General features: G+C 41.0%; 1 protein-coding gene across 1 annotated transcript in view; it reads right to left on the bottom strand.

The window, feature by feature from the left end:
- USH2A (usherin) overlaps window positions 1-26,207 on the bottom strand; it is a 581,084-nt gene that overhangs the window by 456,994 nt on the left and 97,883 nt on the right. The window contains exons 13-17 of the mRNA XM_074989966.1: window positions 24,417-24,600; window positions 13,288-13,451; window positions 6,257-6,415; window positions 2,713-3,207; window positions 378-650 (exon numbers count right to left, since the gene is read on the bottom strand). Coding sequence (XP_074846067.1) covers window positions 378-650; window positions 2,713-3,207; window positions 6,257-6,415; window positions 13,288-13,451; window positions 24,417-24,600 — 1,275 coding nt within the window. The remainder of the gene's footprint in view (window positions 1-377; window positions 651-2,712; window positions 3,208-6,256; window positions 6,416-13,287; window positions 13,452-24,416; window positions 24,601-26,207) is intronic.

Raw genomic sequence — 26,207 nt, 5'->3', positions numbered from 1 at the left:
GTCACAGAATCTGAGTTTGTTGGCCTTCAATGTTCACCTCAAGCCCTACCTGTTGTTCCAGGTTTTTATGGAAAAAGTGGGTGAATGAGTGTTTCTTTGAAGGCAATACATAGAGTGGTGGGGAAAACGGGATAAAGTTCAGAAACCCAAACTTAAAAAAGTAATAAGAAATTACTATCATGTGGGGTTAGAATTTTGTTTCAGTGCAACTGTGATTTTGCTTCCATAGTCATTTTACACATGATACATTACCAACAAATGTGAGTTTTGGATAACTAAGATGAGCAGAATTTGGTCCTATTTACAAAACATAAGAGCTTTCTTTTTTCATATAGTCTATACTTTTAAAAAATAAATTCAAATGAACTAGTACTTACCTCCATCTCCAGTTCTTGCTGATACCCAGTCTGAAAATGCGCTTCCAGCCATGTTTACAGCTAAAACACAAAACTCATACTCTGTGAAAGGTTCAAGATTAGCTACTGTGGTACTGGTGTGGGGTGGCATTAATGCATTTTCATTAGCAGACTCCATAATCGGCTGAGGATTGAACCATCCACTACTTTGGAAGATGCGACTTTCAGGAGGAATACGACTTCCATCAGATTGTAATGCTCCTCTCATATAGATTTCATACCTTATAATTACACCTAGACATAATAGTGAGTAATCAATAGTGATTTGTTGCAAATTGTTATTCAGCATCAATTAAAATGTCAACATAGAAATATTTTAAAGCTCTAATAATATAATATAATATAATATAATATAATATGACTACCCTAAACACTGCACCTTCTGCCCTGGGCCCTTTCCCCTGTGGGAATGAGGAGCTGGGCTGCTCCCTCCCACCTTGCCCTCAGGCCCCCGGCAGCTGTGGGTGCCACTGGCAATTGCTACCTTCCCCACTATAAAACATCCTTTGAGTTTCAGAAATCACCAAGAATATATGAGTAATTAGGAGCTATTCTGGCAATACCTGCCCATAACACTGCTGTGCCGTAGCAGAGGCACACCAGCAGCATCTGTGTGCCCAAAAGTAGTGCTCTGTCTGCACAATACCAAACATGGGGTCTATCCACTCATTTGCTCTAACACAACATTTTCTGACAAACAAAATGAAGTGCCTCTTCCCTCAGTAGTTCCTGGGAAAAGTGAGATTGGAATCTAGGAGCTGACATTGACTGCTTCAGCTACTGTAGGCTTCCATTCACGGAGTGGCAACCACCAAACATAACTATGAAGCAAGTACCACATGATCGAGATGCTAATAATGACGCAAGCTAAAAGTGCAGTGCCTGTAGCCATAACAATTGCAGAAGCATACAGAAGCAATCTGGTCTAGATTAGTGCCCTGACTGGCTCCAAATTAGGAAGATACAGTCCTCATGCAAAGTGGGACCTAAGACCTGCCCATGATATTTGTGGACATGCATGCTCTTTCCTGAAGTATCTAATGAGGTTTGTAGTGCAAACATTACTAGTGTGATTTACAAGAATCCCACAAAAATGTGGCCAAGCACTGCAAGATAAAATGGCAAATAGCAAAATGGAGTGCATCAGTGTCTTTCTTACAAAAATTGGGGCTTCCATACCCATAATAAAAGCAGGAAATATGCCATGCAAGTCAGGCTCAGAATACTTGGACATTATAAAACTCTTTTCATTCTTTTACTTTGTTATTCCTTTTGTAGATACAGCAATAGTAACTGAGTCTGTGCAAACTACTTCTTGATAAAAAATTAAGTTTACCATTTTACATTAAATTATATGTATTGTTCTTATCGTGCTGCTAGAGCCACAAGGCCAAGGAAAATCAATCCGCTCAGGGTTGATCTTCCAGGATTTTGTTTCACACATGTGTGAAACGGTACTTTCCAGGGTCAAAGTCAACCCTGGAACTCTTTGCATATAGTGAGGATTAAGGAAGGTCGATGGGAGAAACGCTTCTGTCAACCTTCTTCCATGTAGACAGACATTGAAGTTGACTGCTGATAAGTCAATTTTAGCTACGCAATTGGTGTAGCTAAAATTTCATATCAGAGGTCAACTTAGGTCTAGAGTAGACACAGAAGGTGTAAATCTTGGTTCCACTGCGGTCACTTGGAATTTTGCATGCCAATGTAATCAAGATTTGGCACTAAGAGACTACTTAAGAGTATCAAACAACAGATAAGAGACCTTTTTTTTTATTTGCCCAATACGTTTGTTCTTCTGAGTGGGAATACAGGATAGATACACACACACGCACACGCGCACACACACACAGAGCAAAGTTATTTCAAAATAATGTCTACCATTTCATAATAATTTTGCAAGCACCTAAATGACACAACCACTATTTCAAAACAGTGGACAGCTTATTTCAAAATTGGAAAATCTCATTGTACAAGGAATAGCAGCTATTTTGAAATAGGTATTTTAAAATGGGGGTTCTGTAGACAGGGATAGGAGGTATTTTGAAATAAGCATAGTGCGTCCAATGGCTGTATTTCTAAACAGGTTCTATTGTGTCTGGATGCTCTATTTTGAAATAGCACTCAGCTATTTCAAAATGCATTTTCTGCATAGCAGCATTATTTCAAAATCTCTTCCAGAATAGCTTATTTCAAAATAATGGTGCTGTGCGACATACCCAGACAGATTTAGATAAAATACTGCTTTTTCGTTGCTGTACCTCAGGTTTAAGAAGTTAAACATAGTAAGCCTTACCATTTGCTGTTGTTGGTGGAGCCCATTTTAAGGTGAGTTCTGTAGCGCTGATGTTTTGTATCACAGGAGATTGTTGCCCTTCTGGAGGGGCCTGTGCAGTAACTACTGTGACTGGCAGGCTTTGCAAACAACCTCCACTGGTACATGCTTGAACACAAAAAACATACTTTGTAAAAGGAACCAGATTCTGAACAGCTGTAGAAGTTTCTAAACCTTCATACTGGCCACAAGGCTGAAGATCAAATGAATAAGAACACATCAATACATATTTTTCTATAGGCCCAGAGTCATTTGATGGGGTTGTCCAGTTAAGGGAAATGGTGTGTGGACCAACAGGAAAAATTACGTTTAAATGTAGGCTTCCTCTAGGTGTGCCTGATTTTGTTCTGTACATCACTGATGCACTCTTTGTAGAACCATGAACATTGCTGGTCTTGACGTGATAGGAGTAGAAGGTATAAGGGAACAAAGAGGAGTCACTGAAGCTCTGAGTTCCTAAAACAAGCAGAAGAAGGAAATTATGTTCTACCTGCCAAACGTCTAGGCCATGTCTACACGTGCTGCCTCTGTTGACAGAGGTCACTGTCGACAGCGAAACCAGGCAGTACCTCTGTCAACAGATAGCATCTACATACAAAAGCTGAACGAAAGAGCTAGCTGTTCTGTTGACAGAGAGCAGCCAGATGGCCCTATCCTCTCTTGACAGAATGGCTCAACGGAAGCTCTGCAAATAGGGCTACACAGGGAACTGGAAGCCCTCTCTGTTGAGAGAACCGTCTACACGGGTACTGTGTCAACAAAACACTGTCGACAGAGGCACACTACCTGGTCAGGAACAGGAATAATAATTCTGCTGACTGAACAGCTGACTTTTTTAAAAAAATTCTCAACAGAGCACTTTAACCTTGTAGATGCTTGGCAAGTTTTGTTGACAGGTGCTGCCTGTATAGGTGGCCCTAGAAACTTGTCTTGAATTGGTTGCCTTTTCTGCAACATTTGAAAGGCTACAGTATCCACATAGGAAAAAGACTAAAGTACAAAATACAATAGACATTAAAACAACACACTTGACTAACTGCAGATAAAATCAAAGTTTCTACTCCAATATTTTTTTTTTAAATCAAATAGTCTTTCCAACCCCAGGATATTACAGGAGTGGGAGAATGGAGAAAGAGAAAAGCTGAAGCCCAAGAACAGGATATATTAGGATATATATATGTATATGTTTCATGATTATTCTAGTTTCTTGTTTTCAGTTTGTCTGGAAGAAAAAGAAACACAAATACTATGCCTTTTTTCCTTTATATTTCTACATAGTTAAGGCCAATGAACTATGATGTGGAATTTTGGTGTTGTTCTATATTTTATAGCAAGCATTATATTTTATCTACAAGATGGAGCTAGTAATTTCCTGAGTGTGCTCAGTTTCTAACAGCAAACCTAGCAAAGGGCTTAAAAAAATCACACTGATGTAGTAGTCTGCAATACCAGGAGTCAAACCATCAGTCCGAATTAGAAGACTACTGTTAATCTTCCTTGAAAAGTTCAATGCTTCCACAAATGTAAGTTCAAACTCCCATTTAGTAATAAGATGTGTATTCACTTAGTTGCACTAAAGTGATATTTCCTGTGTATACTATAGGTGCTACGTGCACACACACATTCTAAGAATAAGTAACAAGCATCACAGTACTGTTAGAATTATACAAATTTCTGACAGCATTAACAAATTGTTCTTACCATTCAAATTCCATACAGATGATTTTCACAACATTAATTAGAGTCAATGCCAAGAAATGTCAGAAATATAAGTTTTTAATCAGATAGAAAATAATGGTTTTGTTAAATAAGAGTATATCAATGTCTAATTATCCAAGTAGTGAATATTTAGGGGTTTTTAAGTAGCTCCTTAAATATGTCAGTGCAATAATGAAATAATTTCTACATCTTGTACTCTGTTCTTAAATAGATTACATGCTACATTATTATAAGCATGAATAAAATATAGGCTACATCTATACCATGCCCCCTTCTTCCAAGGGGGCATGGTAATCAGGCTGCTGGGAGATTACTATTGAAGTGCTGCGATACATATGCAGAACTTCATTAGGCTAACTCTCCCCCACAGCAACTTTGAAGGCTCAAACTTTGAAGTGCCAGCATGCCACATAGCTGCAGGCACTCCGGGGAGTAAAGGCACTTTGAAGTAGTGCAGGCACTTCAAAGTGCCTGCAGCTACACAGCATGCCAGCACTTCGAAGTTCCCATGAGAGAGGGAATTAGCCTAATGAAGTGCTGCATACACATCACAGCACTTCATTAGTAATCTCCCAGCAGCCTGATTACCATGCCCCCTTCTTTGAAGGGGGCAAGTGTAGACGTAGCCATATTGACTTTACTTGTGCAATGATTCAACACAAAGGCTATGTCTACATACAAATGGCCATTTTGAAGTTTAGTAATGAAGCACTGAAATACATATTCAGCACCTCATTAGCATGCGGGCGGCCGCAGCACTTCGAAATTGACGCGGCTCGCCGCCACGTGGCTCATTCAGACGGGGCTCCTTTTTGAAAGGACCCTGCCTACTTCGAAGTACCTTTATTCCTATGAGCAGATAGGAATTGCATTTGCATGGCCATTTCGAAGTTTGGGGCTAGTGTAGACACAGCCATAGTCTACGTTTTGGCTTTTCTTTAGGAAATGAAGCAAAGGAAAAGCTATCATATAATTAATCAACTTTTGGGTCTTTTCTATTTCTCTCACCACATTCGGCAAGTTCCTCATATACACATGAAACATTCTTTCACGTTTAATTCACTGTATTCTTCTGCATTATATGGTGCTTACGTGTAAGGTACACAATGTGAACAAATATGAAAATATATCAGAATTAAAAGTACGGAAGACCACCCCAAGTTACGTGAGAGTTGCACTCCATCGCAACCTTGCATAATGCAAATTTTATGCAAGTTGGGGAAGTGGGGAGCAGGGATCCAGGTGGCAGCCTGGATCCCAGCTCCCCTGGGCTTGGGGGAGTCATGGGAAGCAGGGGAGAAGCCATGCCACATGGACTGTCTGACCACCTAGCTCCCGCAGCTGGGGGAGCCAGGCAGGCAGACAGCTGAGGCAGAGTGGCTTCTCCCTGGCTTCCCCCAGCTGGTGGAGCCCGGGCTGGAGTGGGGAGCTGTGCTTCTTTCAATCTGCACTTAACCTGCATTAATGCAAGTTAATCACAAATTGAAATCATGCTTATTGGGGGTTACTGTAGCACCAGACTACATAACTCAAGCATTTTAACATGTTTTAACAGCATTTAAACAGCCTTAGATTAAGCATTACACAATAATACTCAAACTCAGTAATGAACTTTGAAAACTTAATCAGATGTTTCCTTCCAAAGAAACCTAGCAGGGTGGAACCTCAGCCAACTATAAGGAAAAACAGAATACGGAGAAAGTTATAGAACACACACAGGAACCTGAGATAATAATTAAAAAACATATGCGACAAACACCACCGTCTTCTCTTAATTAACACTCACTATAAGGGTAGTGGTCTTCTGTTGTATAAATCTCAGTCTCATTTCTATATAGGCCATACATAAGCCAGTTAGAATTTGAAGAATCCGGTGGGTTCCACGAAAGATAGATAACTGAAGAATTGAGAATTTCTCCTCTTGGTGGAGGTTGCTGGGATGGACCTAAAGGACAATTTTTAAAGAGGAATATTTTAAAAATAGAATTAATCAATAAGCTTACAAATAAACAGAAGTGAAATATTTAGGATAAAGGTTATTATGATAAAAATGTATCAAGTGGACATATGATTAAAAAAACATAAATTAAAACTAGTGCATCAGGACCAATTTGCAACAAAGCTTTTTTTATCTAACTACATAAAGCAAAATTTATTTCTCAAAGCAGTAGGAAAAATATAATTGATAAAACCCCAAAAGGTAAAAATCAGTATTACTGCAGTTTTTTAAAGCCTTCTTTTTCTGTATTTCTTTTGATTTTAGGGAATTATCAGAAGATGGATCATATTCATCTGTTTACATTATTAATTTAGAGTTTGCGATCTGATCATCTGTTACATTTGGAGGAGGTTCATTTCTATTCAGCTGATCCCATTGACTACATAACTTCATCTGACAAAGCTGAAGAGAAAAATCTTACCTCTGGCTACAAGAGACCAATCCAGATACCATTGGACTTGATTCTGATCTCCCTTACACATGTTTGCACCAATATTAATCACATAAAATCAATGAATTTACTCCCAATTACACCAGTACCAACAAGAGGCAAGATGTATTTAGGTGTTGGTCCAATAGGTAAGAACAACTTTCTCAGTGTTTTTTTCTGTGATCCCCACAGATGGCCATGTTACTTTCTGACTGACGTTGCTGTTGCTCAGCAAGAGATTGTTAGAGAATCCTAAATGATTTTTAATAAAATGTTTGATAAAATAGACGTAATATATAAGCCAGAACATTTAAGGCTACATTATTCCATCAGACCTCTAGCCAGCTTAGGGTATTGCTGCTGTGCACCATCCCAAGAAGTGCTCCAGCATACAGTATTCTTACAGAGGCACTAATCTCCCCTGCTTTTCAATACGGGGGAGGGAGGGGAAGTGTTTGCCACTTTTCTTCACCTCGCAGTCTTTACTGACTGATATCTATACGGAAAATTCCATCAATTCAGGACCATAATGGATATGGAGATTAACGGTCTCTCCAGTTCTAGGGGTCCAACACCACACTGTTGGAGCCACATCAAAATTCAAAACTTGGGGAGTTTCATGGACTTTGGTCTCTAGATGTATCATCATAATGTGTAATGGTTTGATAATTACGTCCAACTCTCTCTCTCGCAAAAGGAAAAAAACCAAAACCAAAACCAAAATAAACAAAAACAAAAACAAAAAAAAACCAACCCTGCTCCACCAAACCATTTTTTTTTAAATAAATGTAGAAGGACTTGACCTCCTCAAGTAAGACTTGTGAAGAACGATAGCACCATCTATGGCACAAAAGTCCTCAACACATAACTAAAATCTCTTTTAAAGTACAGTCTTTTGGATAAGTTACCTAGCAGGTTCTTAGCCTAACAGTGATTATTAAGCATAATGCAGTAATAGTGAAGAACATATCGTTAAGGTTCCTCAAGGGTGCGGAAATTGCAAAACTCCACAGCTTCTTGTTGGAATTGTATACTGCTTTGGCAGTACTCTAGCTTTTAGTTTCAACTAGGATTAAAGGGAGAGATCATCAATAGCACCTACAGAGTTTAGGAGCAGCCGTCTAATTGAAAGCCAGAAGGACAAGCACATCCCAATCCTTCAGGCACTTTTGAAAGTTTCCCTGACAAAACAGATATATTCTTAACCTATCAAGACCCTCACTGTTCAGCTGATTAACCAGGTGAGTTTGTTAGGTTAAATTTGATTCTCTCTTGCTCTGGTTTGTTGCTCTTATTTGTTGTATACTCTTTTATAGTAAGACTAAAAGTGCACTGGGGGGCAAGGAACATGCTTCTCCGTTGTGTGTGGTGAAGGTTTGTATATTAGTTGGTTTGATATGATTTGTGGGGTGGTAAAGCATCTGGCATATTTTGACCCCCATAATATAAAATAAGTTTCCCTCCAGTAGAAGATGATTTGGACACCCATATTGCCTGGCCATTGTATTTGCTAACACAGATTAATGTGGGTGGTGACTTACTAATACGAAAGCGGTCTGTAAATGCTAAATTACAATAAGGAGTAATCACAAATTATGCACCACTTAAAATACTGACAAGTATCAGAGAGGTAGCCGTGTTAGTCTGTAGCTTTGAGAACAACAAGAAGTCCTGTGGCACCTTATAGACTAACAGATATTTTGGAGCATAAGCTTTCGTGGGCAAACACCCAGTTTATCAGATGCATGAGTGGGGGGGCAGTTTCAGAGGAGTATTTAAAGAGTGAGGTCCCAGTAAAAGGGAGGGCCAGAGCAGACAAGGTCTATTCAGCAAGGTGGAAATGGCTCATTATCAATAGTACATATCAAAAGAGGAAAAACCAAGTCAGATCAGACAGGGGTATATGATCCATTGTCAGAGTCTAACATGGAGATGTTAAAACCCAGGGCAGAGAAGCTGCTTTTGTAAGGTGCGAGCCACTCCCAGTCTCTGTTTAATCCTTGATTAATGGAATCAAATTTGCAAACAAATTGCAGCTCAGAGATTGCTCTCTCCATCTGATTTTTGAAATTTCTTTGTTTCAGGACTGCCACCCTTAAATCTGCTACTGAGTGTCCAGGGAGATTGAAGTGTTCCCCCACAGGCTTCTGTACATTACCATTTCTGATGTCTGATTTATATCCATTTATTCTTTTACAGAGAGACTGTCACATTTGGCCAATGTGAAATGCAGTGGGGCATTGCTGGCACATGATGGCATATATTATATTAGTAGATGTGCAGGTAAAGGAGCCCCTGATGGTATGGTTGATGTTGGGTCCTGTGATGATGTCACTGGTGTAGTTATGTGAGCTGTAGGGTGCGAGAAGACATTGTAACGGTCAAGAGTGCAGTCCGACCCCTGTGTGAATCCTCAGGAGAATTCCAAACAGGCCAGTCTGTGCAAGGTGAACAGCTGCAAAACAAAGTGCGCTTGCCAGTACTTCAAGGCCACATTGGCAGTAGGCCACAATAGATAGTGAAAGTAATGCATAGGCAATTGTAAGCAATCTTATGTAAATGAGTTGAAGCTTTATTAGTTAGTGTTAGGAGGCCTGCTACAGAGCCTCTCCCCGAGCGAAGCTCCGTCATGTCGGGTTTTCCCCCACTGGTGACTGCGGCATCTCCGGGGCTCCCATCGCGGGTGTCACGTGCTTTCAATAAACCAAATATAGCACTCGCCTTCTGGGTGCAGCCTCGTTTCTGGGGAACCCGAGCCTGGTTGGTTACATGAGCAGAGTTGGCAGCGAAGATTGTTGCAGGGGCTGGTTCCAGGCCTAGAGTCACTGGTTTGTGATTTGTAGTGGTTGGTGAGGATTTGTTTAAGGTTGGCAGGCTGTCTGTAGGCAAGGACAGGACTGCCTCCCAAGGTCTGTGAGAGTGAAGGATCATTGTCCAGGATGGGTTGCAGATCGCTGATGATGCGTTGGAGGGGCCTTACATGGGGGCTGTATGTGATGGTCAGTGGTGGTCTCTTGTTTTCCTTGCAAGGCCTGTCTTGTAGCAGGTGTCTTCTGGGTACCCATCTGGCTGTGTCCGTCTGTTTCCTCACTTCCTTTAGGTGGCTATTGTAGTTTGAGGTAGTAGTAGTAGGCATCCTTCAGTCTGCATACACTATGGATCGCGCCCTTAAAAGTTTCAATGGAAAGATTGGTAAAGGTCTTGTAGATGTTTGTCTCTGTCCGATGGATCAGAGCTCTCCGCAAACTACAACCTTGGGAGGTAGGCCTGTCCTCGCCTACAGACAGCCTGCCAACCTTAAACAAATCCTCACCAGTCACTATAAATCACAAACCAGTAACTCTAAGCCTGGAACCAGCCCCTGCAACAATCTTCGCTGCTAACTCTGCTCACATCTCTACACCAGTGACATCATCAACCATACCATCAGGAGCTCCTTTACCTGCACATCTACTAATATAATATATGCCATCATGTGCCAGCAATGCCTCACTGCATTTTACATTGCCCAAACTCAACAGTCTCTATGTAAAAAATAAATGAACATAAATCAGACACCAGGAACAATAATGTACAGAAGCCTGTGGGGGAACACTTCAATCTCCCTGGACACTCAGTAGCAGATTTAAGGGTGGCAGTCCTGAAACAAAGAAATTTCAAAAGTCAGATGGAGAGAGAAATCTCTGAGCTGCAATTTGTTTGCAAATTTGACTCCATTAACAAAGGATTAAACAGAGACTGGGAGTGGCTCATACCCTACAAAAGCAGTTTGTCTGCCCTGGGTGTTAATATCTCCACATTCGACTCTGACAATGGGTCATATCCCCCTGACTGATCTGACTTGGTTTTTCCTCTTTTGAGACGTACTATTGATAATGAGCCATTTCCACCTGGCTGAATAGACCTTGTCAGCTCTGGCCCTCCCTTTTACTGGGACCCCACTCTTTGAATACCCCTGTGAAACCACCCACCAACTCATGCATCTGATGAAGCGGGTCTTTGCCCACAAAAGCTTATGCTCCAAAGTATCCATTAGTCTACAAGGTGCCACAGGACTTCTTGTTGCACTTAAAACACTGAATTTCCATCTAGGAACATTCATCACACTGGAAACATTGAACAACTGGGCACATCATTTTTACTATGGTTCTGATTAATGAATGTGAATTCATTGTCTTGTCAGAGATCCATAGATTTGCAGAAGACTAAGCAGATTCAGAATAGCATTTACAAAGCTAGACATTAATCTAAAGAGCAAAAGCCCCAAAACTGGTGATGACAACTAGGAACCAGTGGCAAAAATATCTGAAATGAAAAGATTGCATCCGCTCCTCATTTATGTCCAGAAAAAGACCCTGGTTACTTTTCACAATGCTGTATGTTACCATCCCCCACAACACACACACTCATGCACACACACTTTCCAACTGAAATCTACATTAGTCTACGTAGTGTGATTTTAAAATTTATAGCAGAATTGCCATTGACCTTTATAAAATGCATATACCAATATAAATTAGTTGATCATTTAAAGATAAAGTACCATAAAATACTAAATGTTATTAATAATTTAAATTCAAATGAAATTTTATACACTTGAAAATGAAACTCCAAACCAATGAATGAGCAGAACAAAGAGGTACCATGTTTTCTAGGGATGGGTCTCAAAACCCTAAATCTGAAAACCTTCTAGAAATAAATACACCTTTCTTGTTCAAAACTGGTCTGAAGAAGTGGGTCTGTCCCACAAAAGCTCACCTAATAAACTATTTTGCTAGTCTTTAAAGTGCTACTTGACTGCTTTTTGTTTTGATAGTGTATAGACTAGCACGGCTTCCTGTCTGTTACTTGTCTTTCTTGTTCTATACCATTTATAGTACTGTATCCTCATCAGTGGGGTACTGATTTAAACTAGGATGCTAGCACAAATGACAAACAAAGTGGAAGTTTTATTTATGAGTGCCCTTGTGTGTATGTATAGATAGATGCATACGTGCAAATCTAGAACACAGATCCGAGGTGTTGACCATGATGTATCTGCCTAGGCAAACTAGATTAAGGGTGGGCAATAAAAATTGTATATTTATGTGCACTTCTGTAAGTATTGGGCAATAGCAGCTTTTGTTGGCCATGGATCACCATTCACGGCCAATGGGAGTGGTGGGAAGCAGTGTAGACAGAGACAGCTGCAATCGTCTGATACATGTGAAGGCATAGGAAGATATAGAGGTGGAGCCTGCAGACTGTATTCAGCCCACTGTCCAGTATTTTCTCATGCCTAATCTAGACAAATAGATACTTTGCAGAAGCAATGTCCAAAATAACACAACCATGTGATAAAAAATGTTTGGCAATGACCACGAGTCTGACTGATTTTCATTGACAGGAGCCTAAGTCTCTGTTTTCAAGTGTTTTCAGAGCCTAAATTCATTCTCTATCCTTTGAATACTAATCGTTTTTTGCACTAGACATTTTTCTTAAAATTTCCCATCATGCATCTTGACCACTGGTATTAATATGCAATTGTGATTATAGCCCAGCATCCAAAGAATGCCAGCATAAAGATAATCCACAGAAACAGTGGATTTGAAAGTGTCATTTTGAATAATTAGGAATCATATGAAGGCTGATGTCTTGCCATCCTGCACTTCAGACACACTGCAGTTGTTGCAGTGCAGGTACAGGTTGAACTTCTCTAGTCTGGCACTCTCTTGTCTAGCAACATACATGATCTGGCACAGTTTTAGTTAGCTGCATGCCCACTTATCATGGGTATGGCCAAGTTTTGCATCGTTCCATAAAGTTTACAGCCACCAGACCTGACTCTCAGTGCTTTGTGCTATTATTTGGCTGTAATTTGCCCCTATATGTCTTCTCACAGACCAGTAAGCAGTGGAAGTGTTGGTAAAGTGCTAGACAATACTGACCTCCCATGGTCCAACAAATTGTCTCTTTCAGCACTGGTCAGGTCCTGACGATGCCATACTTGAAAGGTTCGACCTGTATCCAGTAGCAATGTGATTCAATTGTCAACATAGCTTTAGCCCACTCTGCAAGCCAGCTAATGACGACCTATCATGATGTGTTACACGGTCTCTCACAGTGACTGATGGAGACCCATTTCATTATGAGACTCATCATGAAGCCAATGAGGACTCAGGGGGCTCAGAAACTTGAGTTCAAGCTCTCTGTATGGTACAAAGCTCTATGAAGGACGCTAACAAAATCTTTCCAGAAAGTTCTCCCAAGATAGCTATAAAGAAGAAAAATTGGACCTTGAAATTTGAAAAATAATCTCTTTTAGTTTTGCAGAACTAATTCAGCACTAACGAAACCCATAAAAGCCACACATTTGAAAGACATGGTTTTAAGACTAACATACACTTACTTTTACTGCAGCCAAATAGGTTGTGGGCATCCAAATTACTAGCATTGGGAACACAGTTGTCACATTTCAAGCCAGTTACAAATTGTTTACAAACACATTGTCCAGTTACAGGATGACAAGTCCCATTAATGACTCCTGAAGGATGACAATTACAGGGCTGACATCTATAAACAAAAATAAGCTGCGAAAGTAATCAAAGCACGTTAACATTTCAGTTAGACACAGGAGGATTTTATTCAGTGGCTTCTTCCGTCTTACATAATTCTGAATTATAATATAACAGCCTAGATGACAGAGATGCACTAAAAATAATTAAATATTGGATCTATTTAAAAAGGAAATGCAGCTTAAAATTTTCATGTTATTTACTTCATAGTGCTTTCTTAAAACTTCAGAATAAGTATTTGGAATCTGAACACTAGATGAAATTTATGCTATGTTGGGTAAAGAAAAATGGCTTTGGGTGCATCTATACTAGCCGGCTACTTCGAAGTAGCCGGCACAACGCCAAAATAGCACGCACCACGTCTACACGTGCCGCTTGCTATTTCAATATTGAAATCGACGTTAGGTGGCCAGACACTGAAATCGCTATTCCCATCCACAGATGGGAAGAGTGCCCAACTTTGACGTTGAACATTGAAGAAGGGCGTGTAGATGATCTGCATCCCGCTACTTCGAAATAGCAGGGTCCTCCATGGTGGCCACCAGCTGAGGGGTTGAGAGACACTCTGTCCAGCCCCTTTGGGGCTCTATGGTCACCGCATGCAGCAGCCCCTATCCCAGGGCTTCTGGCTGCTGCTGCAGCTAGAGGTCCACGATGCATTCACAGGGTCTGCAACTGGTTGTCGGCTCCGTGGATCTCATGCTGTGCAGGCCAAGTGTGTCTGGGAGGGACCCTCTAAGGGAGCAGCTTGGGGCTTTGCTGGCCCCTTATTTCTACAGGGAGCACTTGTGTGTGTGGATGCTCCACATTTCCTTCCAGGGTGGCTCCATTCGACGTTCTCCATCGCTACTTCGATGTTGAATGTCGACGGCACCAGCCCTGGAGGATGTGTAGACAATACGCGTCAAAGTAGCCTATTTCGATGTTCTTACATTGAAATAGGCTACTTCGACATAGTGTGCTACTGTAGATGTAGCCTTTGATTTAAAACCACGTTGACATAGAATGGACCTGTACACACAGTGCATAATAGCATTGATTAATAAACGTACTGTGGTCCAATGCTGCAACTCTTATTCACACAAAACATTCCTTACTTGCTCAAAGAGTGAAACTGAAGTCAACAAGATAACTTGCTTATTTAGTCTGCTCTGTTTATGTGAGAGATCTTCAAGATATATTCAAGATCCTGAAGAATCTCTGGTTACAGCAAAGAAAAATGGTTTATTGCCCACAGAGGCAATTTATAGGGACACATGCAAAATAAAAAAAATGTGAAAAGATCCGAAAGTCTTGAAAGAGGGAGAAAGGAAGGTTAGGAAGAGAAAGTTCAGAAATACCACTGGTCATAGCAGGAAGCACATCTTCTCTGCTATGATACTGAAGTTGACAATAAGGTACTTAAATACAGTGCTTTTTTTGTGTCGGTACTTTCCAGTACTCAGTACCAGCACCTGGGCAGCCCCAGGCACAGCAGCCCCTGCTAAGGGGGTGCTGTGGGGGAGCAGACCCCACCAGCCCCAAACTGGGAGCTGGCTGGGCGTGGAATCCTGCCGACAGTCGCAGCCACAGGATCCCCCGCTGGGGAGGTCATGGATTACGTGCAGCCCTGTGGTGGGGAGTCAGCTGGGGCAGGGAGCCCACTGGCAGCTTCAGCTGCAGGAAGTTGGTTGTGGGAGGGTGAGGACAGGAGCTGGCTAAAAAAAATGCAGCCTAAATATATGATAATAATTAAAAAATTAACTACTATAGAAAGGCCTACATACTGATCTTCACCCTCTGTGCAAATCTGTCATTGGCATTGGTTAAAAATCCCCAAAGGACCGAGATATTTGATCTTAAATCTATATCCTGGCTCATGGGCCAAATGAAAAAACAGAATTTGCACCTCTCCACCATATATCTTTGGAATCCTGCTCAACAAGGTTTCCAATTAACTATTTTTTTCCCAAAATGGCTACCCAGACCAGTTAAAAATACAAGTGTATGATTCTTAATAATGGTCTTATCCATGTTACAGATAATGGTTTGAGTTTGTTTTCGAATGAGCAGCTAACATCCCATGCCATTTCACAGTCACATCATCCACCACAGTATAGAGTTTTCTACACTTTTCTGCTCTTATTTTCTAATGCCACATCTGTATTTCAATGGACAGAACAAAAATATGAAAAACCACCAGCTAAATCCCTAGCTGTAATACGCTACCATACAGTGAAAATCAGAAGGGGGAAATCAAAAGTATTATGAAACTCAAGCTTGCACTCACCTAAATCTGAGTTGGCAGTACAAGAGTCCATAAATGAGAACAGCTCAAAAGCAGTTCTAAATTACACTAGGTGCCAAAGGTCCCAAGAGTACACAAACAGCAGTCAGGGACTTCACTGAATCTTTCATACATCCATCATGGTTTTGTTGTTTTGGGAGGACCCCAATGTTAGCCTCCCTCAACTGTAGCCTGATCCTACATGTGTTACAATATAAAGTGAATGTATCATATTCAAGATTCTGCTCTCGCTTTCCACTTCTCTTTTCTTTATTCCCTCTCTGAGGCACACCTGTAGGTCAAATAATGCTGAGCTCATCTACAGTTTAGAATGATAAAAGCAAAGAGGAAACAAAAAACTTTTTTCACATTAGAGTACTAAGATCCAGGTCAGTAATCAGTGAAATTGACATTAAATGTGACAGATTTCTAAACAAGTTGAAGAGAACTATTCACATACAGTTTTTGTCCATTGCAGAGCTCTGTTTATTAGAGTTCTTTCGCTGCACTTCAACTCTTGGCTGTGTGATCTCCTGAGTAATCATTCAACACCCTTAAAAAGGCTGATAAAAGCTAAAGCTGCAAAATAAGCTGCAAATTTGTTTTATGGACTAATATCCCTTCGGGAATAAATAAAATACATCCTCTCCTGGAAACCACTATACTGTACTTTGCTCTCTTTTATAGTCAAGAGAAAAGGGCAATTCTTTCAAACAACTGTGTTAAGTCGTTTCATACGTAAACAGTGTAGCCAAATCCATCTTCACTTTAAGGTTTTGTTCAGACTATTTAAATATCATGACTGAAGAAAATGGTTTAGAGAAAAAAAGGTACTGTACTGATAATTACATTTTATTTTTTCATCATTTCATTACGTGCTGCTATTTTAGTGTGTATACTTTGTGTGTGTTTTAGTACATAACTAAAGAGGCTTCTCTTCCTACTACTGTATATTACTGCACCTCTGATAAATAATGAAAACTAAAATACTCAGAGGAACCTTATCAGTCACACATGAAACAATCAAATTAGTTTTAGATATGTACAATAATTTAACAATGCCTTACAGTGTGTTGGAGGATTGGGTTTATTTTTTTCTTACAGTACTTATAGTGTCTTCTATCCAACACACAGGGTGTGTCTACACGGCCACAAATCTTCAAAACGGCCATGCTAATGGCCATTTCGAAGATTACTAATTAGGCACTGAATTGAATATTCAGCACCTCATTAGCATTAGGATGCTTCTGGCCGTGGCACTCTGAAAGAGCCGCTTTTGAAAGCGTGCGGCTTGGTGCGGCTACATGGGGGTCCTTTTCTAAAGGACCCCGCACCTTTCGAGATCCCCTTATCCCGCTCACTGATCAGAATAAGGGGATTTTGAAAAGTGCGGGGTCCTTTTGAAAAGGACCCCTGAGTGTAGCCATGCCGAGCTACACGCTTTCGAAAGTGGTGCTTTCGAAGCACCGCACCCGGAAGCATCCTAATGCTAATCATCAGAGGGGTAGTTGTGTTAGTCTGGATTTGCAAAAGCAGTGAGGGGTCCTGTGATGCATCTGACAAAGTGGGTCTTTGCCCACAAAAGCTTATACTCATACATTTCTGTTAGTCTATAAGGTGCCACAAGACCCCTTGTTGCTAATGCTAATGAGGCGCTGAATATTCAATTCAGTGCCTCATTAGTAATCTTTGAAATATGACTATTTCGAAGATTCGTGCCCATGTAGACGCAGCCATAGCCTCCACTTTTATTTACGTAAGTCCCAATCTGAAAACACTAATGTACAAGTTGTCCTATTGAGTTCATTAGTATCTCAGATAGTGAAACCAATATATTTTATTATTTTAAAAGTTCCCCCATACATTTGTGAAGAAAATATTTTATGCCATTAAGGATTTTTATAGTAAAATAAAATCTCATTCTTTGAAACTTTCTAGCCATATAAGCAGCATTTTCAATATTCTTGAAGAATGCTAAAAAAAAAATTAGTAGCTTGTTATTTTTAGATGCTACCTTCCCAAAACATTTTAAATCAAACATATTTCACATGTATTAAAGCAGAATTATACATAACCAAAGAAAAAACACTTACAATGTGGAAAGAAAAATACCAAGTCAAGATGAATTGCAATATTGATTTTGTGAGGATAAATGGTTTTTGTAATATTAATATAGAGAAACCTTTATTACATTGACTCTCTAGGTGCAGTTAGAGCATCTCCAGCAATCTGTTTAAAATCTTAATTTTTCATCCTTATGGGAAAACCTCACTTGCTAAGTGGATTTCATAAACAGTAATCTGTCAAGAGATATATATAGATAAACAATTTGTAATGTTTATTGACCGGTTCATTATACCAAACAATACAGGAGTAAGGCTGATATAATCTCTGGCAATATTTATGATCATTAGGATTCTGTCTAAATCACTGTAAAATCCTGGAGTCAAAAATTCCTGGAGGAAATTTTCTACTTTGCAAGCTGTATTCCACAGAATACTCCTCTCTGTTCCTGCAAGGTTGGTGGAATCTTAAGCCCTCAGTATTCTATGGCTGTGTCTACACTACGAGATAAAATTGATTTCATTAAAATTGATTTCTTAATGCTTGGTTTTAGCCATTTGATTTTGAGCAGCTTCATCTTCCCACGTGCTCCCCACAAAAACAACTTAATGCTGCCACACACGTAGCTTAAATCAAGTGCTGCAGCAGTGTATTGTGGGAACCTATCCCACAGCTCCCTGAGCCCTGTTGCATTCTGGCTCCATAAGTAAATATGGGTATACGACGACATCTTCCCACATTTCATTCCCCTCCTTCTCCTGCCATGTTAAGTGTTTAAGTAGACACAGGTGCAACACGGAAACTCAAATGAATCATTCACAGTTACTGCTTGGGGCGGCTAGAAGACCACAGACTACAGCCAGATTGGGACCTGCAAAAGACCACCCTTCGGACAAGAATATTCCCTGCTGTAAGCCTTATGTCTACAATTGTGGTAATTGTATAGCTACTACATTGTCTTCATTGAAACGTGTATGGCTTGGGGCAGCCAAAAGACCCTTGGCTACAGCCAGCACCTGAAAATCATGACATTTGACAGCCCCAAAAACCATGACTGCCCAGGGAAACCCACCACCTGCCCCTATGAACAGTGTGCGTAGGCTTTAATTTGGGCTTGAATATGGGTTTAAGCCTCCTGGGAAAGAGCACTCTTAGTAGACACAGGCGCTACACTGAAACGTGAATGAATCATCAGTAATGGCTTGGGGCAGCTAAAAGACAGTAGACTTTTGACCGCCTCAAAAATCATGTCTGCCCACGGAGCCGTTTTTAGGAACTTGAATCTTGCATTTAGGCCTCCTGTGAAAGAAGACCCTTACATTTAAGTAGACACAGTTGCTACACTGAAACTTGAACGATTCATCAGGCTAAAAGACCTCAGACTACAGCCAGGTTTGGACCTGGAAAAGAAGATCCTTAGGAAAAGAATATTCCCCACTGCAAGCCTTACTTCGACAACTGTGGTAATTGTATAGCTTCTTCACTGCCTTCATTGAAACTTGTATGGCTTGGGGGAGCTAAAAGACCCCTGGCTACAGTCAGCCATGAAAACTGTGACAGGCGAGAGAGACTTCCCACAGCTGCCTAAAAGAACTCAGACTACAGCCAGCCCCCCAGAATCATGACTGCTGAGGGAGAATTCCCTTGGGCAGCTAAAAGAGCCCGGCTACAGACAGCCCCAAAACTAGTGACTACCAAGGGAGATATCCCCCAGGTGGCTAACAGACTCCCAGCTACAGCCAGCCATGAAAATCATGACCGTTGAGGTAGACTTCCCTCGAGTGGCTAAAAGACCTCCGACTACAGCCAGCCCTGAAAATCCTGACCCTCACCACATGCCAGTTGCCTGACACCTTGCACAACATGTTCCTTTATTGGCTCGGGGTGAAGCCATGTGATGCAGCTGGGCGTGGGACTGTTCTCGTTCGTGTGGCACTTCCATGGGGGAGGGAGGGATGGGAGAGGATGTGGGGGTCAGAACAGCATGTAAACAGCTGAAAAGATGGTTCTCATCCTACTAGATAAGCATGACCCCCACCCACAGCCTAGCTGACACATAGTATGGGGGGACCAGAGGCTGGTGCCAGGCAGTACAGAAAATAACAGGGAGCTAGCAAGGGTGTACTCAGAACTGCAGACCCCACAGCTGCACTACTAACAAAGAAAAACAAAGAAGATTTTTCAGTCTTTCATGACCCTACAGTCACGGGCTTGCAGGAGCCAAATTGTAACAGTTTTCCTGTTGCCTAATTCCTCTACAACCGACAGCTGCAGAGATGTAAGAGGCCAGAGCAGAAAACTGTGGGGCATTGTGGGACACATACACAACACCTGTGGAGGCTAATGTATTTGATTTAAAAACATGACGCATCCTCACTTTCCTTCATTCAGAATTTTAAATTCAAACTGAAAATCTACATCCATCAGGTTACTAAGATTTTAGGATTTCGACATTATATCAATTTTCGTGGTCCATAAATCTAGCTAATGGAATTTACAGTGAGGACAGGCATTTGGAAAACTTCGACTAACTGAGTTAAAATCAATGGTATCTTTTAGTCTGTGTCTACACTGGCACAAATCTTAGAAATAGCCATACTAATGGCCATTTAGAAGATTTCTAATGAAGCACTAAATTGAATATTCAGCACCTCATTAGCATTAGCACACTTCCCGCGGCGGCGCATCGAAAGCGCTGCTTTAGAATGTGCGCGACTTGGCATGGCTACACGGGGATCCTTTTCGAAAGGAGTCCATACATTTTGAAATCCCCTTATTCCCTTCAGCTGAGGGGAAAAGGGGATTTTGAAACGTATGGGGTCCTTTCGAAAAGGACCCCCCGTGTAGTCGCGCTGAGCCGCACCCATTCGAAAGCAGCACTTTCGAAGTGCCATGGCCAGAACTGTGCTAATGCTAATGAGGTGCTGAATATTCAGTTCAGCACCTCATTAGTAATCTTCAAAATGGCCATTGGCATGGCTATTTTGATTTGTGCCAGTGTAGATGCAGCCTTAGCATGCATGCAGCCTGTCTCTGCATAATGCAAAATAGTAACAGAAAAATAGCAGAAGTTAAACATGGCTCTGATGTTTAGATTGCAGGTAGCTAATATGCCTTGCTTGATTCATTTTGTAACCTGCAAATCGCTGGAAAGGGACAGGGAATGCTTAAATCAGTGTCAAATTTGCAAATAATGGCAAATCACTCCTTTTAAAAAGAAGTCTTAAAATCTACAAAAATGGAATGCTAACAGATGAGCATATATGGCTACAGATGATCTCTTTTAATGGATTAACCCTTCTGAAGAGGAGGAGAAGGAGGAACACTGCCCAATACACAGTAGAACCATTATAGATCTACAACATAGGAGGATCCAGATCTCTAGCACCACAAAGCAAAGCTCATTGGTAGCTCTCCCTATAGGCCTGTTCAGGGATTATGAGAGTCCCAGGGAGTGTACTGAGGCATAGCTGATAGATAGGTCTACAAACTCTTCTGGCCTTCTGGTCAAAGTGTAGCTGAGTTCCCAGTAGGAGCCACAGACTTTTTCTAGCTGTTCAACTGCCTGGGTCTAAGCTTGGAAGCTGGGCATAGGAGAATTCTGTACCTCCCTTTCTCTGCATTCCCTATATGAAACCAGATTACTTTGGCTGTACACATGAAGGTCAGAGAGAAGGGATAGGAGGGGGAAATGAGGAGAACTGCCAAGGCTCAGGGGCAAGGCAGGTGGGGACAGGACAACCACCTTCAGGCTTGGAAAGAGGAATCCTGGGTTTCCTACCTACTCCCTGACCATTCCAGTCCCACTCCTTGCCCCACACATCTGCTTCCTGCTTGCCGCCCCACGATAATTCCATTGCGGTGCTACTAACCTCTCTCCCTCCCCGCTTGCCCTCCGCGTTCAACTGCTCATGCAAAAAGGAGAAGGATCCCACTGCAAACTACTAAAAAGCCAAATGCTGGAATTCTTCTGTTCTAGGTAAAATTGAGGGTTTGTGGGCATAGCACAATGGATTCTAATAAAGTCCAATAGCAAAGACGGCTATCAATGGGAGATTAAATCCATATTCTTGGTCATGACTGTGACACTGGTATTATCTAACCCTGTCCCATTTACCAAGAGAACTGCATCATTATAGATATCCCGAGGATATTAACAAACATGAGAGTTTTTGATTAATACACTACTGTAAGGCACATAAATATTACCATGAGGAGTGTAGTATAAGAACCTGTAGAGAACAGAACACAAGCCTGCCCATTGGTGGCACAGTTCAACAGCATGCATTGTTTTTTGCCTGACATATACCTGATTGACAATTGAAAGAAAGAAAGAAAGAGAGAAAGAAAGAAAGAAGGAAAGAAAGAGCATGTTAAAGTTCAGAAGTTCAGTCTGGATTCAAATCTAGTTTTGTTTTGTTTTTTCAAAAAAAAAACAAACCTATGTTTTAGGATACAAGTAACCAAAACTTTGGGATCCAGACGTTCTCAGACTAAACTCTTTGGGGTTAGGATGCAGACATGAATATGGTAGTATTACCCCTTCTATAGCGTATGAAAGGCATTGCTTACCACACAGAGATTGTAAACCCTTCCACATCTTGATTGGAACATTAAACGAAATCCAATTTCTAACTAAAGATTAAGGGAGATGAATTTATGAGGAAACTTAATACTACATTATTTCCATCCTCTACTATCAAGACTGATGGGAAGTGGAACAGAAAATCCACATTCTTACAGATTCCAAGCCTACCATTAACAGATATGTCTTTAATCCTCAACACTAAAAAAAATTCCCAGCCTAATGATGACAATAATATAAAACTTAAAGTGAAAAAATCTACACTAGAATAATGTCAAGTGCACTCAGGAAGACAAATACCCATGGTATCCAATATGCTTGCCATTCGCCACATGTGGTGAAATGGACATCGCAGTGCGGCAAAATGTGGCTCCTTAGAGCCGCACATGTGGAGTGCTCTCTGCCCACTCCACACGTGTCCCATCACTTGATGGGAGAAGCACATGGCAGCAGCAGCTCCTCCTGCAGTTCCAGCCTAGAGCCTCAAGGTTCATAAGGCCCCAGCATGGCCCTGGCAGCTGCAACTCATGTGGCTCCTGCTGTGTCCTGGCTCCTGCAGCCGTGCGTGGCTCCTGCTGCAGCCTGCTGATTCCCTGCAGTGGCACAATGCCGCTCACATGGTTCAGGCCATGGCACATGCAGCTCCTGCTGTGGCACATCTCACAAGGCTCAGCTGCTCTACTGAGTTACTGGTAGTTTGCACACAGGGGGAGGGTGCCTGGCTCTGGGGGAGGGCATTTATTCTGAGCAGGTGGGGCCACGGCAATTCTTAAAATTTTATTGGACATCACTGACATATATGAATCACTTTCTAGAGTAAGAATATGTTTTTTCTCTTTTTCACTCAAGGCTAGTATGAAAGTATCTTATTTTCATTTTAGTTTATTTTTAAAAACATAAATATCAAATGTAGCAAAATACTTTATGGTCTTCAGGTACATGCGATAATATGAGTGCCTGTGAAATCTTATTGCCCAACATGTAAAAAGGAAATTGAGATTGGGAAGATTAGAAAAGCCAAAGAAGAAGCTGCAAGAGAAATAGATAGTATAACAATACCTCAGAAGTTCAAAGAAGCACATTCATAATATTTTAGAGTACACAAAGGCTCTATGGTATATTAGATACAAAAGTTTCCCTGCACCATGAAATTAGGGTACTGATAGACAGAGAATTCTACTTCTGTAAGCCTACAAGATTTTGGAAAGGGAAATGTCTGTAATTAGATGAATCTATTCTCTGGAAATTTTACATTTTCTGTTACTGTCAAAAGAAAATAGGGGGAGAGGATATTTAATTTTTGTTGGCCTTCTCTAAAGAAATTTCATTTTCCTACCAGTGTTAATTATCGATATAAATAGCATGCAGTTTTTCACAAGTATTATATCAAATATTGTAATAATTGCTTATATATGATAATGGTAACTTTGGCAGATGCTCATGAGACACTACCATGAATATACAATGCCTCATTAGCATGATGATGGCCGTGCACGCTTTGAAAGCGCCACTTTCAAAACACATGTCGTCCGTGTAGTCAGGGGACTTTCAAAAAGACCCCCTGATCTCAAAAGCCCCTTCTTTCAAAAACCAGATGGGAAGAATGGGCTTTCAAAATCAGGGGGTTGTTTTGAAAGGCCTCCAGCTACATGGGCGGCATGCGTTTTGAAAGCAGTACTTTCTAAGTGCGTGCAGCTGCCATTATGCTAATGAAGTGCTGCATATTCACAGCAGCGCCTCATTACCATCTACCAAAGTGCCTCATTACCACAGCCCCTCCAAAAGGAGGGGTTAGTGTGGCCACAGCCACCGTTTTAATTAGCCTTCCACTGAAGTCAGTGGCAAAACTTCCACTGACTTCAGTGTGTGGACAAATATGTCCTCGGTGTGTGAATTTGGAAATATGTCTACATCTCAGTGGAAGACTTTTTCGAATGGATGACGCTGTTTTTGTAAGGCTAGATTTTAGCGTTAGTGTGAGGAAATGGAAGGAAGAAATTAGAAATAAACTGTATTTACAAAAGAAAGCAAACAAAACAAACACTCACCTTCCTGAAGCAGAATCAAATCCAAAATGAAGTTCTCTGCAGTGGTCACACCTCTGTCCAGTTACGGAAGCATCTTGGCAAACACATTGTCCAGTCAAACTATTACAGACCTGATTCACTGAACCAGTTCTGTGGCAAAAACATGGTAAGCAGCCCGAAGTATTGTATGGAGACATGTAAAAGCCTAGCAAAGGCAAATTGGTGAATCAATACTTATTTTAACAAACTTGCAGATGAAACAATATAAACAAAATGTCATTTTGTGCATTTCTTTTTAGCATTTGTATAATATATCTACCAATACTGGCAAATCTGGTACATGTACACACTTTGATGCTACAAACCTGTACAGTCATCTTGTGGAACAGGAAGTCTAGGACCATTCAATGGCCTTTCCTGAAGCTGCTATCTAGTCTCTGCCAACACTGATTTTCTATTCTTAAAACTGCAAATTTTCTTCTTAGGCAAAGAAGAAAAAATGGGAATTTTTTTGAAAGGAACAACAGTTCCATAGGGTATCAGGCAGCAGGGGAAGAAAGAACACCACTGCAGGGGAGGTACAAATGAATGGAACACAGATTGCAGGAATGCAGAAAACACCGCACAAGAACAGACTTGTGGTCCATCTAGCCAGGCTCCTGTCTCTCATAATATGAGTACCAGTCATTTCCAGAGGAAATGCAAGAAACTGATAGATCCTTATTGGAGAATTTCCTTCTGAGAATCTTCTGGGTAAAATGTCAACTTATGCCAAGAGGGCGAGCATACTTCATTAAGAAAACCTGTCTTGTCTAACATTATGCAGTCAACATTCCTATTATCCATATAAATGTGACTAAATAATTTTCTAAAAACTTCTACTATTCCCTGCTATCTATGGAAATGATGGCACCTTTCAGTGGAGGGTGGGAGGAAGAGATATTTTTCTGGCTTGATGAATAAAAGGAAAAAGTTCATTATGGAGAGGTAGAAGAGGAAAATTGCTGTGAAAAGGGTCAAGCATGGTCACTGACTCCTCCCTCTGCACATTTCACATGGAGCAGGCTGAAGTAGCACACACAGTCCCTGCCATTTAGTTGACAAAACACCAGGTTTGGCTGAGACCTGCTACCGGTATTGTCAACTGTCACATTTTTAGGGGAGCACAGAAGGAATTTTTCCCCTTGTGACCTTATTGGCCTGGGAGCAGTTGTATTTTTTTCACCTTCCTCACAGTGGACTGAGGAGGAGCTTTGTTCGTGAATGGCATGAGGGGCGGTAGGCTCTATGTTGCAATTAATGTACGTGTAGGGTGGATGTGCAGTGCAGGTATTCTGTAGAAAAGGTATACAGTGACCAATACACATCGTGGAAAAAGGACTCAAAAAGAGGTGTTTGTTAAAGGAACAAAGGGAACAGCTGGGGACTCCTTTGATTGGTAGGATAGGAAGTCAACCCTGCATTCTTATAGCACACCTCAATCCTCCTACAAAGGGGGTTGATGGAAAGGTCCCAGCAATGGCAATGGAAAAGGACGGGGAGCTGGTGGAAACCCCCAATCCATGTAATTTTGGAATGAACATGGGATTACCCACACTATACACGTTATCTGCATAGTATGCCCAGACATACAATGAAAAAGCTGATGCCTGATTAAACCTATGTCACATATCTCCTTTCCATCATTCCATATAGCTAATAATGAATTCCTCAGGTTAATTAGCTTTTATGTAATTTTTTCTTTTTTTTGTTTTGTAATAGTTGCTTTCAGTTTTCTCACCTTTACTTCCCTTTTCCATACATTACGGAAAA

This window comes from Carettochelys insculpta, chromosome 3, assembly GCF_033958435.1.
Source record: "Carettochelys insculpta isolate YL-2023 chromosome 3, ASM3395843v1, whole genome shotgun sequence".
Classification (NCBI taxonomy): domain Eukaryota; kingdom Metazoa; phylum Chordata; order Testudines; family Carettochelyidae; genus Carettochelys; species Carettochelys insculpta.
The sequence above is the reverse complement of the archived record's forward strand: the minus strand, read 5'-3'. Positions and strand labels throughout refer to the sequence as shown.